This window comes from Pelodiscus sinensis, chromosome 15 (assembly GCF_049634645.1).
Source record: "Pelodiscus sinensis isolate JC-2024 chromosome 15, ASM4963464v1, whole genome shotgun sequence".
Lineage (NCBI taxonomy): Eukaryota > Metazoa > Chordata > Testudines > Trionychidae > Pelodiscus > Pelodiscus sinensis.
The window spans coordinates 8317011-8331345 of record NC_134725.1 but is presented as its reverse complement, the minus strand read 5'-3'; the positions used below and the strand labels follow the sequence as shown (position 1 = coordinate 8331345).

General features: G+C 49.6%; 1 protein-coding gene across 1 annotated transcript; it reads left to right on the top strand.

Annotated features, from left to right (window-relative positions):
* The first annotated feature begins 3717 nt into the window (after positions 1 to 3717).
* DRG1 (developmentally regulated GTP binding protein 1) lies at positions 3718 to 12754 on the top strand. Its single transcript, XM_075898042.1, has 9 exons — positions 3718 to 3876; positions 4007 to 4130; positions 7434 to 7609; positions 8937 to 9006; positions 10405 to 10574; positions 11014 to 11144; positions 11344 to 11511; positions 11807 to 11929; positions 12379 to 12754. The coding sequence occupies exons 1-9, from the start codon at positions 3835 to 3837 to the stop codon at positions 12476 to 12478; spliced, it is 1104 nt and encodes a 367-aa protein (XP_075754157.1). The 5' UTR covers positions 3718 to 3834; the 3' UTR covers positions 12479 to 12754.
* The last annotated feature ends 1581 nt before the right edge of the window (positions 12755 to 14335 follow it).

Sequence of the window (14335 nt, the reverse complement as noted above, 5' to 3'; positions counted from 1 at the left end):
CCAGGACAGCTGGCAGTATTTTAAAGAAGCCTTATTGAAGGCACAGAAAGAAACCATCCCGACGCATAGCAAGAGAGGCAAACCTGGTAGGAGACCGGATTGGCTTACAGGGGAAATCCTTGGTGAACTTAAGCACAAAAAGGAAGCTTACAGAAAATGGAAACTTGGAAAAATGACTAGGAAGGAGTTTAAATGAATAGTTCGAGAATGCTGGGGGGTTATCAGGAAGGTGAAAGCGCAAATGGAGTTGCGACTGGCTAAGGATGTGAAGGATAACAAGAAAGGTTTCTACAGGCATGTCAACAAGAAGAAGGTGATCAGAGAGGGTGTGCAGTCCCTAATGGATGAAGGAGGTAACCTAGTGACAGATGATGTGGGGAAATCTGAAGTTTCTCAATGCTTTCTTTGCCTCTGTATTCACGGACAAGGTCGGCTCCTGGACTTCTGTGCTAAGTGACGCAAGATGGGAAGAAGATGGACAGCCCTTGGTGGGTAAAGAACAGGTTAGGAACTATTTAGAAAAGCTAAACGTACACAAATCCATGGGTCCGGACTTAATGAACCCGAGGGTACTGAGGGAGTTGGCAAATGTCATTGAGGAGCCTTTGGCCATTATCTTTGAAAAGTTGTGGAGATCGGGAGAAATCCCGGATGATTGGAAAAAGGCAAATGTAGTGCCCATCTTCAAAAAAGGGAAGAAGGACGATCCAGGGAACTATAGGCCGGTCAGTCTTACCTCAGTTCCCGGAAAAATCATGGAAGGGATCCTAAAGGAATCCATTTTGAGACACTTGGATGAGAGGAAAGTGATCAGGAATAGTCAGCATGGATTCACAAAGGGCAAGTCGTGCCTGACCAATCTGATTAGCTTCTATGATGAGGTAACTGGCTCGGTGGACATGGGAAAGTCAGTGGATGTTGTATACCTTGACTTTAGCAAGGCTTTTGATATGGTCTCCCACAATATTCTTGCCAGCAAGTTAAGGGAATGTGGATTGGATAAATGGACGGTAAGATGGATAGAAAGATGGCTAGAAGGCCGGGCCCAGCGGGTAGTGATCAACGGTTCGATGTCAGGATGGCGGTCGGTTTCTAGCGGAGTGCCCCAAGGTTCGGTTCTAGGACCGGTTTTGTTCAATATCTTTATCAATGACCTGGATGAGAGGATAGATTGCACCCTCAGCAAGTTTGCAGATGACACTAAGCTAGGGGGAGAGGTAGATACGCTGGAGGGCAGAGATAGGGTACAGAATGACTTAGACAAATTGGAGGATTGGGCCACTAGAAATCTTATGAGATTCAACAAAGACAAGTGTAGAGTCCTGCACTTGGGACGGAAGAATCCCAAGCATAGTTACAGGCTGGGGACCAACCAGTTAAGTAGTAGTTCTGCAGAAAAGGACCTGGGGGTTACAGTGGATGAGAAGCTAGATATGAGTCAACAGTGTGCCCTTGTAGCCAAGAAGGCTAATGGCATATTAGGATGCATTAAGAGGAGCATTGCCAGCAGATCCAGAGATGTCATTATTCCCCTTTATTCGGCTTTGGTGAGGCCACATCTGGAGTATTGTGTCCAGTTCTGGGCCCCCCACTACAAAAAGGATGCAGAAGCATTGGAGAGGGTCCAGCGGAGGGCAACCAAAATGATTAGGGGGCTGGAGCATATGACCTACGAGGAGAGGCTGAGGGACTTGGATCTGTTTAGTCTGCAGAAGCAAAGAGTGAGGGGGGATTTGATAGCAGCCTTCAACTTCCTGAAGGGAGGTTCCAAAGAGGATGGAGAGAGGCTGTTCTCAGATGGCAGAACAAGGAGCAATGGTCTCAAGTTGTGGTGGGAGAGGTCCAGATTGGATATTAGGAAAAACTATTTTACTAGAAGGGTAGTGAAGCATTGGAATGGGTTACCTAGGGAAGTAGTGGAGTCTCCATCCCTAGAGGTATTTAAGTCTCTGCTTGACAAAGCCCTGGCCGGGTTGATTTAGATGGGATTGGTCCTGCCTAGAGCGGGGGGCTGGACTTGGTTCTATGATTCTATGATAAGGGGATGGTTGGATGAAATAACGGGATCTTGGTAACTAATTGACCATTCATTATCAGTTTGAAATAGGTCAATGGAGGGATGATAGGAGTTGCTATAGGGAACTTTCTGAGTGTCTGGCTGGTGAGTCTTGCCCACATGCTCAGGGTTTAGCTGATTGCCATATTTGGGGTCGGGAAGGAATTTTCCTCCAGGGTAGATTGGCAGAGGCCCTGGAGGTTTTTCGCCTTCCTCTGTAGCATTGGGCACATATCTTTGATATAGGTGAGAGGATTATTCTAAGAGGGGTGGGTGAGATTCTGTGGCCTGCACTGTGCAGGGGGTCAGACTAGATGATCATAATGGTCCCTTCTGACCTTAAAGTCTATGAGTCTATGCACTGGGCACTGGACCTACCCCTGATATGGCTCTGCATCTAAAGTGTATTAGGAGCCAGGCAGGCAGGCAGCCCAGCTCATGTTGGGTTGGGGAGCTCACACCTCCCCCTTCCCCCAACAGGGGCTACCTGTGGACTATGGAATAATCAACTAACCGATAAAAATTCACGAGGATAATAGACCCTTCTATTAATCAATTATCAGAGGGGTAGCTGTGTTAGTCTGAATCTGCAAAAGCGGCGAGGAGTCCTGTGGCACCTTATAGACTAACCAAAGTGTTAGAGCATAAGCATTCATGGGCAAAGACCCACTTCGTGAGATGCATGTAGTGGAAATTTCCAGAGGCAGCTATAAATATGCAGGCCAGGATCAGACTGGAGATGATGAGGTGGATCCAATCAGGAGGACGAGGCCCACTTCTAGCAGCTGATCTGGAGGTGCGAATTCCAAGAGAGCAGAAGCTGCTTTTGTAGTTAGCAAGCCATTCACAGTCTTTGTTTAATCCAGAGTTGATTGTTTAGCCACTTCTAGTAGCTGATTCTAGATCAGCTACTAGAAGTGGGCCTCATCCTCCTTGATTGGATCCACCTCTCATCTCCAGCCTGATCCTGGCCTGCATATTTATACCTGCCTCTGGAAATTTCCACTATGTGCATCTGACGAAGTGGGTCTTTGCCCACGAAAGCTTATGCTCCAACACTTCAGTTAGTCTATAAGGTGCCACAGGACTCCTCGCCGCTATTAATCGATGTTTAACATCCCTATCCTGGGGCCAGAGCTGCGCCGCCCACTCCCCCCTCGTGCTAAGGGGCTCCTGCCAAAATGGCCACCCTCCCCTATCCCTGGGCTCTGTGGCCCAGCACTGTCCGTGGCCCAGTGCCGGAGCAGGGCGGTGCAGCCCGTAGTCTGAACCACACTTCATTCTTTGGGGCGCCCCGCAGCCCCCCTATGGGGCAGAGGAGAGGAAACCCCGGGACGGATTTGAATTGCTGCAACCAGCGGGCTGCCGAGCCAAGGCACCAAGGCGGAGGCTGCGGCCGGGCCAAGCACAGCAGCCGCGGGGCAGCTCCCTGCAGGGCTGCGATGGGGTGTGTCCCCCGCGGTGCAGGCAGCGCTGCGGGCCCGGCTGCCCCGCCAGGCGGCGCTGAGTCCTAGGGGGCGCTAGGGTGCCGGCTAGCCCCGTGACATTGGGACGCGTCCTCCTCGGGCGGGCTGAGGGCGCAGTTTCCTGCGCGGGCGGGGCTCGCCGGGGGGGCGTGGCTTGGACACTGACGTAGCCGCCTTCTGTGCCGCGGGGAAAGCCCCGCGAGGCTTGCCTCCTCTCGCGCGGTTTCGCCGGGCGCCTGCGCAGTGCGGGGCCCGCGGAGGAACGCCGGGGTCGCTGCGGCCTGGTCGCGCGCGCGAGGGAGCGTCGCCAACATGAGCGGGACGTTGGCCAAGATCGCGGAGATCGAGGCTGAGGTAACCCGCTTCCCCCCCCCTCCGACGGGCTGGGCGAGGCCGCGCGGGGTCCTGCGGGCGGGGGCGCGGGGGCAGCAGGGGCCGCCTCCGCGGCGGGCAGTAGCGAGCGCTGCGCTGTGCTGCTCCGCAGATGGCCCGCACGCAGAAGAACAAGGCCACGGCGCACCACCTGGGGCTGCTGAAGGCGCGGCTGGCCAAGCTGCGGCGGGAGCTCATCACCCCCAAAGGCGGCGGCGGCGGCGGCCCCGGAGAAGGTGGGTCCCCCCCCCCGCCGCGCCCGGTCCCGGATCGCTCCCCCCTCCCCCCCCGCCGCGCCCGGTCCCGGATCGCTCCCCCCTCCCCCCCCGCCGCGCCCGGTCCCGGATCGCTCCCCCCTCCCCCCCCGCCGCGCCCGGTCCCGGATCGCTCCCCCCTCCCCCCCCGCCGCGCCCGGTCCCGGATCGCTCCCCCCTCCCCCCCCGCCGCGCCCGGTCCCGGATCGCTCCCCCCTCCCCCCCCGCCGCGCCCGGTCCCGGATCGCTCCCCCCTCCCCCCCCGCCGCGCCCGGTCCCGGATCGCTCCCCCCTCCCCCCCCGCCGCGCCCGGTCCCGGATCGCTCCCCCCTCCCCCCCCGCCGCGCCCGGTCCCGGATCGCTCCCCCCTCCCCCCCCGCCGCGCCCGGTCCCGGATCGCTCCCCCCACCCCCCCCCCCCCCGCCGCGCCCGGTCCCGGATCGCTCCCCCCACCCCCCCCCCGCCGCGCCCGGTCCCGGATCGCTCCCCCCCCCCCCCCCCCGCCGCGCCCGGTCCCGGATCGCTCCCCCCACCCCCCCCCCGCCGCGCCCGGTCCCGGATCGCTCCCCCCTCCCCCCCCGCCGCGCCCGGTCCCGGATCGCTCCCCCCTCCCCCCCCGCCGCGCCCGGTCCCGGATCGCTCCCCCCACCCCCCCCCCCGCCGCGCCCGGTCCCGGATCGCTCCCCCCACCCCCCCCCCCGCCGCGCCCGGTCCCGGATCGCTCCCCCCACCCCCCCCCCCCCGCCGCGCCCGGTCCCGACTCGCCCCCCCTTCCCCTCCCCGCTGCGTCCCGGTGGCTTCGCTGTTCCGTTGCCAGCTGGCACGCGCCATGGGCTGGCTTCAGAGGGCCGTGTTGTGACTACACGCACTTGCCGTGGCACGGCCCTGGGGGGAGGGGCGGGGCATGTGGCCTCGCTGGCCGGGGGCGGCCTCACACTGGCGGCGACGAGCGAGTGTGTCCGGGTCTGCAACCCACCCTGAAGCACTTGTCCGTGGCCCTTCGTGGAGGGAGACGCTCACACACACGGGAGGAGTCCTGCAGCACCGCAGCGACTCCCCAAGCGCCCGGGTGGAGTGCTTTCGGCAGGAGAAGGAGGCTGCCCCACCAAAGCTCCTGACACCAGCTGTTTCGTGAGTCTCTGAGGTGCTGCGGGGCTGTTCCTTGTTTTGTAAGTTTTTGTCCAGTTACAGACTAACTCAGCTGCACTCCTCTGACACTTTTATTCAGGGAGGGGTTAGGGCAGTGGCAGCCTTTGTAAGCACAAGATCACTTTTTCTATCTAAGTCAGCAAATGGTCTGGTAGCACTTTATAGACTAACAAAATGTGTAGATGGAATCATGAGCTTTCATGGGCACAGCCCACTTCTTCAGATGACTGGAGTTCAGATTAGAGGACAAGGAAACTCAAAATAGCCAAATTTGTCCTACCTCCTTCCCCACCCCTTCTTCAAGGCCCTGCCTTGCTCATCTGTGGATACTGGGTACAAATGTGGAGGGAAGATGACATCCTGGCATCAGTTCTCCCCTCTTCTGCTTCCCTGCACAGCCAGCAGGAGGCTCTTGGGGGAAGCTCTAAGGGGGAGGGCAGGAGCAGAATGGCAGTGGGGAGAGGGGCAACTGAAGTGCTGCACTTGGTAGTCTCTTGGCCAAACCAGTAAGATCACCGCCATACGCGCCAAGATCTACCAATAGATCCTGATCTACTGGTTGGTGACCCCTGGGTTAGGGAAATTGCTGCGTTTGCAGAAACTGGGGTGGTGGCAGTTAATGAAGCACCTTGCTGGACCGCCTCATTTTTAAATGGGAAAGTGTAGCCCACCTCAGATACATTGCTCAGAATCAGTACTCTGACCTTCTTCTGAATAGCCTGCCAGTCCTGTTTTCTGCTGTGCCTCTCTCTCCCCTGCCTCCTGCAGAGACCATGCTGAGGGGAACTGGCTTTTAAGCTGGCTTCCACCAGCTGCTGTTCCTTCCCCCTCATCTTTCTGCCTCTCTCTGATAGAGATATCAAGGGAGTGAGGGAAGCAACTAGTTGCATCACTGGTTAATAATCCTATAAGCTTCTGCTTATCTGATTATTGACTAGTCTCTTACATCCCTAATATGAATGGGTCTCCTCTCCAAAAACTAGACATTCTTTGAATTTGCTTTTTGTTAATTTCTCTCTCTATTGACAGATATAAGTATAAAAATGTTCCTGGGGATGACAGAGTGGTTGTCAGCATGTCACTCTGCATCTCTCTCCCCTACTTCCTCCCGGCCCCGGTTCCCCCTCTGGCAGCTCCTTAGGGTGCACTTTGAGCTCCCTGCTGGCCCTTGGCTCCACTGCAGGAGGGTCAGGAAGCAGCAGAGGTGGCAGCCACCCCTGGCCCCACTTATATTTTTGGGTCCGGGGCCTCGAGGCAAACCACTGCTGCCATCTTCCTTGGGCCAGGAGCTTGAGCCGCCACCTCCCTCATCTGCCTAGTGCTCCAGTGTCATTCTCCCCCTTTCCCTTCCAGTGCAAAATTAGAGCCTCAGCACAGCTGGCTGCCTGCAGGAGGAAAGGGGAGGAGAATGCACTGAAGGTTGGGGTTAAGCCTTGGGGTGTTCTTCCCTCCCCAGAAAGCAGGCACTAGTGCTCTAATCTTGTGAGGGGGCCCATGAAGCTGGAGCACCAGATGGGTGTCAGCCCGAGGGAAGTGGCAGTGACTTCCCCATTTGTGCAGCAGGGAAAGCCTCTAATGCCTGGGAGCGGCTGTGGCATGAAAAGAAGCAAGTGCTTCCACAGCCCCTTGTACACAGACCCTGCATTCCCAGTGCCTGATGCACTCTTCCCCCCTACTGCTGCCCCAGACTGCTCCTGTCCCTTCCCCTCCCTGACTAGATACCCTACCCTCAGCTTTCTCCTGCCCTTGTGTTGGCTCCTGACCCATCTACTTGGCCAGACACCCTGCCCCCCTGCCCCCAGCCTGCTACTGCATCCTCCCCTGCTCCCCCCCCTCTGGCCAGACACCCTGCACCCAGTCTGATCCTAACCCTTCCCCCCCAGCCAGCACCCTGCTCATTTGGGGCCCAACCCCCCTCTGGCCATGTTCCTGGGCCTGATCCTTGGACAGGCCTCGCGGTCCAGCCCCTATCTGGCTGCAGGAAGGACTGGTGGCAGCCTCCCTCCTGCTGCGGCATGAGTAGGAGGAGAGGTCATGATCCAGCTGCAGTGGAAAATGGGGGGTTGGTGAATGTAGTGAGCAGGGGGCACAGTGCCCTAGTTATTATTATTAACACTTATTTTTATTATGTTGTAGGTTTTGATGTTGCGAAGACTGGTGATGCTCGAATTGGGTTTGTGGGTTTTCCCTCAGTGGGAAAATCTACTCTGCTGAGTAACCTTGCTGGTGTGTATTCTGAAGTTGCAGCATATGAGTTCACCACATTGACTACTGTGCCAGGAGTCATTCGATATAAAGGAGCAAAGATACAGGTGAGACCCTTTTTCTAAAACGAGGTGTGTATAAGTTGGCTTTGACACTAGCTGAACTATCTAAACTATTGTTAAATTAGAGGTAAAGTAGTATGTGGGAATGTTTTGTGGAGCTACTTCTAAACATCTTTTACTGAGTTTTAACTTTAAACATTTGTCAGTACTGCCCATGGTGCTTCAGTGGGAAAGTTCTACAGCTGGGGAGTTTTTCCACAATTCATTTAATACAACTCTCCATACTTCATTTCATCAATACAAAATTGGAATTAAATTTTGGATGTTGTGGATAATCAGCTGAATAGGAGCTTCAGTTGGGATGCTGTATCCAAAAGGGCTAATATGATTGTCAGATGGATAAATGGGAAATGTCAAGTAGGGGTATAGAGAGGTTTTTTTACCTCTGTGATTGGCACTGGTGCAACTGCTTCTGTAATTTTGCATTCAGCTCTGTTGCCCATAGTAGGGATGTGAATGTGTAGCCAGCTATACAATTAACTGGAAAGCCTAGGCTTATCGGTTAATCTTGTTGATTACATGCATTCCCCCCTTCTTGTTTCTTCTGATACAGAGTGTGGGGATGGGGATAGACTGGAGCCAATACATGTGAGGAACCAGCTTTCAAGCCAGCTCTCTACTGTATCAGAGGCAGCAATGTAGGGCAGCAGGCAGCTGATCCACAAGGGGAGCTGGTTTTGAAACTGTCTTTGTTTGCGTACTGATTCTGCTTGCCATCCTGCATTGCTGTCTCTTCTACCCTGTACTGCTGCCTCTGTGGCAGGGAGCTCCCTGGGAGTGGGGTCAGGAGTGCACTGGCTTTGCTGCTGGGCCTGCTCCTGGGGACTCTTGAATAGTCATGCAACTGCTAAGAATTCATGCAGTTACAGAACTATTTGTTTGCACAATATCTAACATACTTAGGCTACAATTTAGCAAAGATGTTGATTAATTGAGGGTTTAGAGAAGAGCTATGAGAATGAATAAAGAATTAAAAAACATTGAATAGTGTTAGACTCAAAGAACTCAAAAGAAGGCTATGGGGTGACATGATTAGTGAGTAAGTATCAGAGGGATAGCCATGTTAGTATGTATTTGCCCACAAAAGGTTATGCCCAAATAAAACCCTTAGTCTTAAAGATGACACAGGACTCCTCATTGTTTTTTGCAATGATTTAGTACCTACATGAACAAATTCTGAGACAATTTTTTTCTGTCATCTTCTATTGAGATCCCCAATAGATTCAATTAACTTTAGAAGTGGGATGAGGTCTTGTTCCTTTGTGGCAAGGGAGGCATACATAATGTATTTCCTTCTTCTCTAAACACACAGCTTCTTGATCTCCCGGGAATTATTGAGGGAGCTAAAGATGGGAAAGGCAGAGGTCGGCAGGTCATTGCAGGTGAGTGGCATAGGGCTGGAAGAAGCAGTCTGTCACCAATATAGCCATTATCATTTCTGCTGGAGAAGCACCAGTTTGAGTTTGCTTTCTGGGCTTGGGAAATCCTGTATTTCTAATGCCTTGAAAGTATTCGTTTCTTTTATAGTGAAGTGAGTTATTTAATCCATAGACAAAGGGGGGAAGTGGTTGTGTTCCACTTGAATGGCTAGATTGCCTGAAGATTGGGCAGACCCTAATACTGAGATGTTTTGTATCTGCCCTGAAGCACTATGTTTCAGATTCAGGCCCAATTTCACATTAAACAAAACTTTTAATTTCTCTCTCACTTATTTCCTATGCCTTTTTTGAGGTGTTGAAATGTAGACATCAGGACTATTTCATCGATTTGATTCTTTAGGTTAGAGTCTAACATCTGCATTAGGTGATATTATTTTACTAAACTTAATCTGGCAGCACAAAACCCAATAGGTTATTGACCAAGAAAATCTAGTGATGCTTTAAAAAACGTGACATGACTTATTCCTCATTGGCAGGGCTCGCTGAACCGTGGTGAGCCCCGCTCACCAGCCGTGCTGTCCAGCGATCTGTGCATGCGCAGATCGTTCTGCGCATATGCAGATCGCCCGAACCCAGCTCTTCCGGGTTGCAATCTACTCGCCCGTGGCAAGGAGATTGCATTATTTGTTGAGCTCTGCTCATTGGTTCTCATGGGTCTCACTGTCTTCATCAGAAGACACGTGCCTCTTAAATTCAGCCATGCAGTAACTTACTGCTCTCTCCACATGCCAGGCTAATGGCAGTGAAGAAAAAATCATTGTGTTAAAGTGGGATACTGGAATTAACTGCCGCCCACATTGCTTCTCCAACTGCCGTATTGAGGTGAAAAGATTAGTTCTGAAGCCATTCAGTCATTGACCTCTGTTTGCTATCCAGGATATTAGGTAGGAAGGTTTAAGTTCAAGCTATATGAGCTAACTGGCCTTTTTACCTTTAATGGCTTTTACATAAGAATGGCCAGACTGGGTCAGATCAAAAGCCCATCCAGCCCAGTGTCCTGTCTGCCCGCAGTGGCCAATGCCAGATGCCCCAGAGGGAGGGAACACAACAGGGAATCCTCATGTGATCCCTCTCCTGTCACCTACCTCCAGAAACTTTTATATAATGAAAACATCATGATATAGACTAAGACTAGAAATTTTGCTCTTTTAGGCCTCCGAACGAACTTTAAGTGGTAACTAAATTGCAGTTGCTACCAACTTAAATAGGATTCAACCAACTGATGGTATCGCATCTTGTCACCAGTTTTGATGGATATTTTTGTTTTTCTAGAAGTACTGTACTTTTTAAAAAAGGTCTGGGAATTAACCCACTGGAGGAACTTTGTTTTCTGATCCTCAGTTGCTCGAACTTGTAACCTCATTCTGATTGTTCTGGATGTACTAAAACCACTGGGGCACAAAAAGATAATTGAGAATGAACTGGAGGGCTTTGGAATACGGCTGAATAGCAAGCCCCCAAATATTGGTTATAAGAAGAAAGATAAAGGCGGCATCAACCTCACAGCCACAGTAAGTATGAAAATTACAACAGGCTGTTATGATGGGGGATTCAGAGGGCTGCTTAATTCTAGAAGGATGCTGTCTCCATAAATGGAGAAACTGGTTACACTGGTTCAGTGCTTAGGAAAGAGTTCCTTCTCCATCTGGGATACTCATGCTTGCAGCAGTGACCTTCTGGAGGCAATACTTGCAGTAACTAAGTGAAGTCCAGCCTCTGAAAACATCTTACTAGAGCCCTTAATGGGACAAATGGGATCAGTAAGGCAATACTATGAATTGAGATTTCTCTCCACTGTCCCCAAGCCATCTATGCCAAAAATATCAGTTCCAGCAATTTGCAGTATATTAATTATTTCTTGACTGTGTGCAGTTAGGTGATTATATTTAGTCAGTTATTACGTTCAGTGATGCTAACTCCTCCAATCTCTAACGTTATCTATGTGTACAGTGTCCGCAGAGTGAACTAGATGCGGAAACAGTGAAGAGTATCTTAGCAGAATATAAAATTCACAATGCTGATGTCACACTGCGTAGCGATGCCACTGCTGATGACCTAATTGATGTTGTTGAAGGAAACAGGTACTGTCTTCATTTATAAACACTCCCTTCCACCCCAATTCTACAGTCTGATTCCAATACAAGCCAGCTTACTGCTGCAGTTTTTCCCCATTCCTTGTTTCTTACTCACTCTTGGATGTTTTTTCCTCACAAGGACAGTAGAATGGAGTAATTTTGGATGTTGCTGACATCCCCATATCTCGTGTCCTTCTCTTTGCAGAGTTTATATTCCATGTATCTATGTGCTGAATAAAATTGACCAGATTTCCATTGAAGAACTGGATATCATTTACAAGGTGCCACACTGTGTACCAATCTCTGCTCACCACCGGTGGAATTTTGATGACCTATTGGAAAGAATCTGGGACTACCTGAGGCTGGTGCGAATGTGAGTCCTAGTGACTAATGATGTTCTGTGTAGTTAGGTAAAGTTTTATACCTAAATAGCCTCTTGGAAGCTGTTTCCCCAGCTGGGAGTTGAGTTGCCTTACTGCCTGGTAGGAGGGTGAAAGAATAACTTAATATCAGAGGTCTCCCACCAGTCACAATTTTTCAAGATGTGACTTAGGATGTTGTGGAAACAAGACTCTGTTGTGGAGATACTGCTGTGTTAAAAGAATATTGGGGGTGGAGAAGGAGGTGCTGGGGTTTGTTGTTGGTTGATTGGTCATTCTGTATTGCAGCTACACCAAACCTAAAGGACAGTTACCAGACTACACTTCTCCTGTGGTGCTTCCTGACTCCAGGACCACAGTGGAGGATTTTTGTATGAAAATTCACAAAAATCTCATTAAAGAATTTAAATAGTAAGTATTTTCTGCAGAAGGTTATTACTATATACTAGAAACTCAATAACACCTTAAATTCCCCTGCATCCTCTTTCCAATGGTGTATATTGTGGCCCAAGTTGTTATTTTCCCCGGTATATTTCTAACTTGGAGGAATTGTAGGAGTTGAAGTTCCAGCCTGGATACAAAACAGTTCTGTTCCAATCTTCTGTCTGTACAAATGACTATTTTTCATTACTTAATAGTAGCTGTGAATTAATTTGCTTTCTGCTTTTCTTGTGTACTTCTATTTTGTAGTTGAGACACAGATTGCTTGAGCAGGTACTTGTGTGTGGTGGGGACAGAAAGCTATGTGTTTATAAAGCTACCTTTTGTACATACAGAATACCATCTGCTTGTTGCTGTAAGCAGGGTGCTATATTGTACTTGCATGTCTTGTAAGCTGTTTTTATTAATTTTTCCTTTAGCGCGCTGGTCTGGGGATCATCTGTTAAACACAATCCGCAAAAAGTTGGCAAAGATCACACGCTTGAGGATGAAGATGTCATTCAGATTGTGAAGAAATAAAATTGTTCTTGCTGACTTGCTTGATGGCTGATGTTTGTCAATGTGATTTTCTTTCCTTAGCTGTGAGTGCTGAAGATGAGTCCTTTATTGAGAAAATTACTTTGATAGTTGCTTGCTTTCTTATGATGGAGGCATGTTTCATTACTGTAAGATAGTATCATAAGCCTGACAAAACTCTGGAAAGTTTCTCTTTTATGGGGACATGAGGTGAAAGTATTGGGTGCTTGCATGTTTCACAAGGGTAAAAGATGAAAAATAAAGTTTTGCAGTGGTTCACTACAGTGTGTATGCTTTTCAGCAGGAAGAAGGAAATAAGAGAAAATAATTCTTTTTCATTGCAGTGCTGAGTTAAATATAAGCCCTCCTTTCAGAGTAAGAAGACCTGGTTCTACTAGTTTTCAGAACAAATGTTTAAATATTTAAGGCTTGAGGCTGTGCAGCTCTGGTTAATAACTAATTCCTTAGTGTTGCCTGGAGCTTAATGCTGCAGCTCAGTGATAACAGGAGATTGAGGGATGCTATCTCATACTCGCTCATTAAATATTATGCCATGTGGCAGGGACAAACCTACACTTCAGTTTCTTTTGTCAGTTTGAGTTTACTTTTCTAGGTATTCTTCAGTGATCACTTGCTACCTGAGCAGCATTTAACAGGATGAGCTTTGTCTTTAGTTTTTGAGAGGATGGGGTTAAATGGGTAACTTTGGATTATGTGATACAAGGCTTCTCTTGTTTCTCCTTTCAACTAAATTCTGCAATTTGACCCATTACCAATTTTAACATTAAGATCTAAAGCACGAATAGTGCAGAAGTGATAGTAGCAATGTGTAGTCCTCCTGAATGTAACTAAATGATAGAAGATAGGTAGGGAAAATTCTGTATACCTTACTGAAGCACTGTATCAAATCTACCACAACAACAACAAAAAAATAAAAAAAAACCTATTTAAGTGCATTTTTAATAAAACTTTTATAGCATAACTACTCCCATTTTTAAGTAAGCTATCTTGCTAAATAAGCCTCCATTTGAGAGCTTGGCATTGGAAAAGGTTCATGAAAGAGCAACAAAAATAATTAGGGGTTTGGAACAGGTCCCCTATGAAGAGAGAATAAAAAGACTGGGACTCCTCAGTGTAGGAGACTAAGGGAGCATAATAGAAATCTACACAGTAATTCCTCATTTAACATGTGCCTGCTTAACACTTTTTTGATAGCATGATTTTTTTTTTTTAGGGAATATTTTTTGAATTACATGACTGTCCCCAGAATAACACGATTTCCCCAGCTGGCCCATTGCTGGCAGCTGTGTGGGGCTTCCCCCACCTCCCTGCAAAGCGGTGGAGGGTTTGCTCCTCGCCGCACCATTCCCTGGTGATTCCCCCCTCACCAGATGCAGTGTGGGTCCCTGCAGACCCATGTTAGGGGCATACTCCCAACCCAATCCTCCCCTCTCATCCCATTCCCTTCCCCAGAGCCAAACACCTCCCCTCCCTGCTGTAACCCAGTCCCCTTTGACCCCCAACCTTGTGTCCCTGTCCAACAGACACCACTGCTTGAAATTGATCCTGTATAGCTTAACATGATCATTTTCTAAAACATATCGATAGTGTTAAATGAGGAATTACTGTACAATCATGACTGATATAGAGAAAGGAAAAGTTATTTACTTGTTCCCATAAGAACTAGAGTTCACCAAATTAAGTTAATAGGCTTAAAAACAAAAGGAAGTTTTTCTTTACACAGCAGTGAGCCAACCTGTGGAACTCCTTGCCAGAGGAGGTTGTGAAGACCAGGCCTTTATCTAGTGGGTTTTTTTGGAACCCTGTTAAATTCATGGAGGTGAGGTCCATCAGTACTTA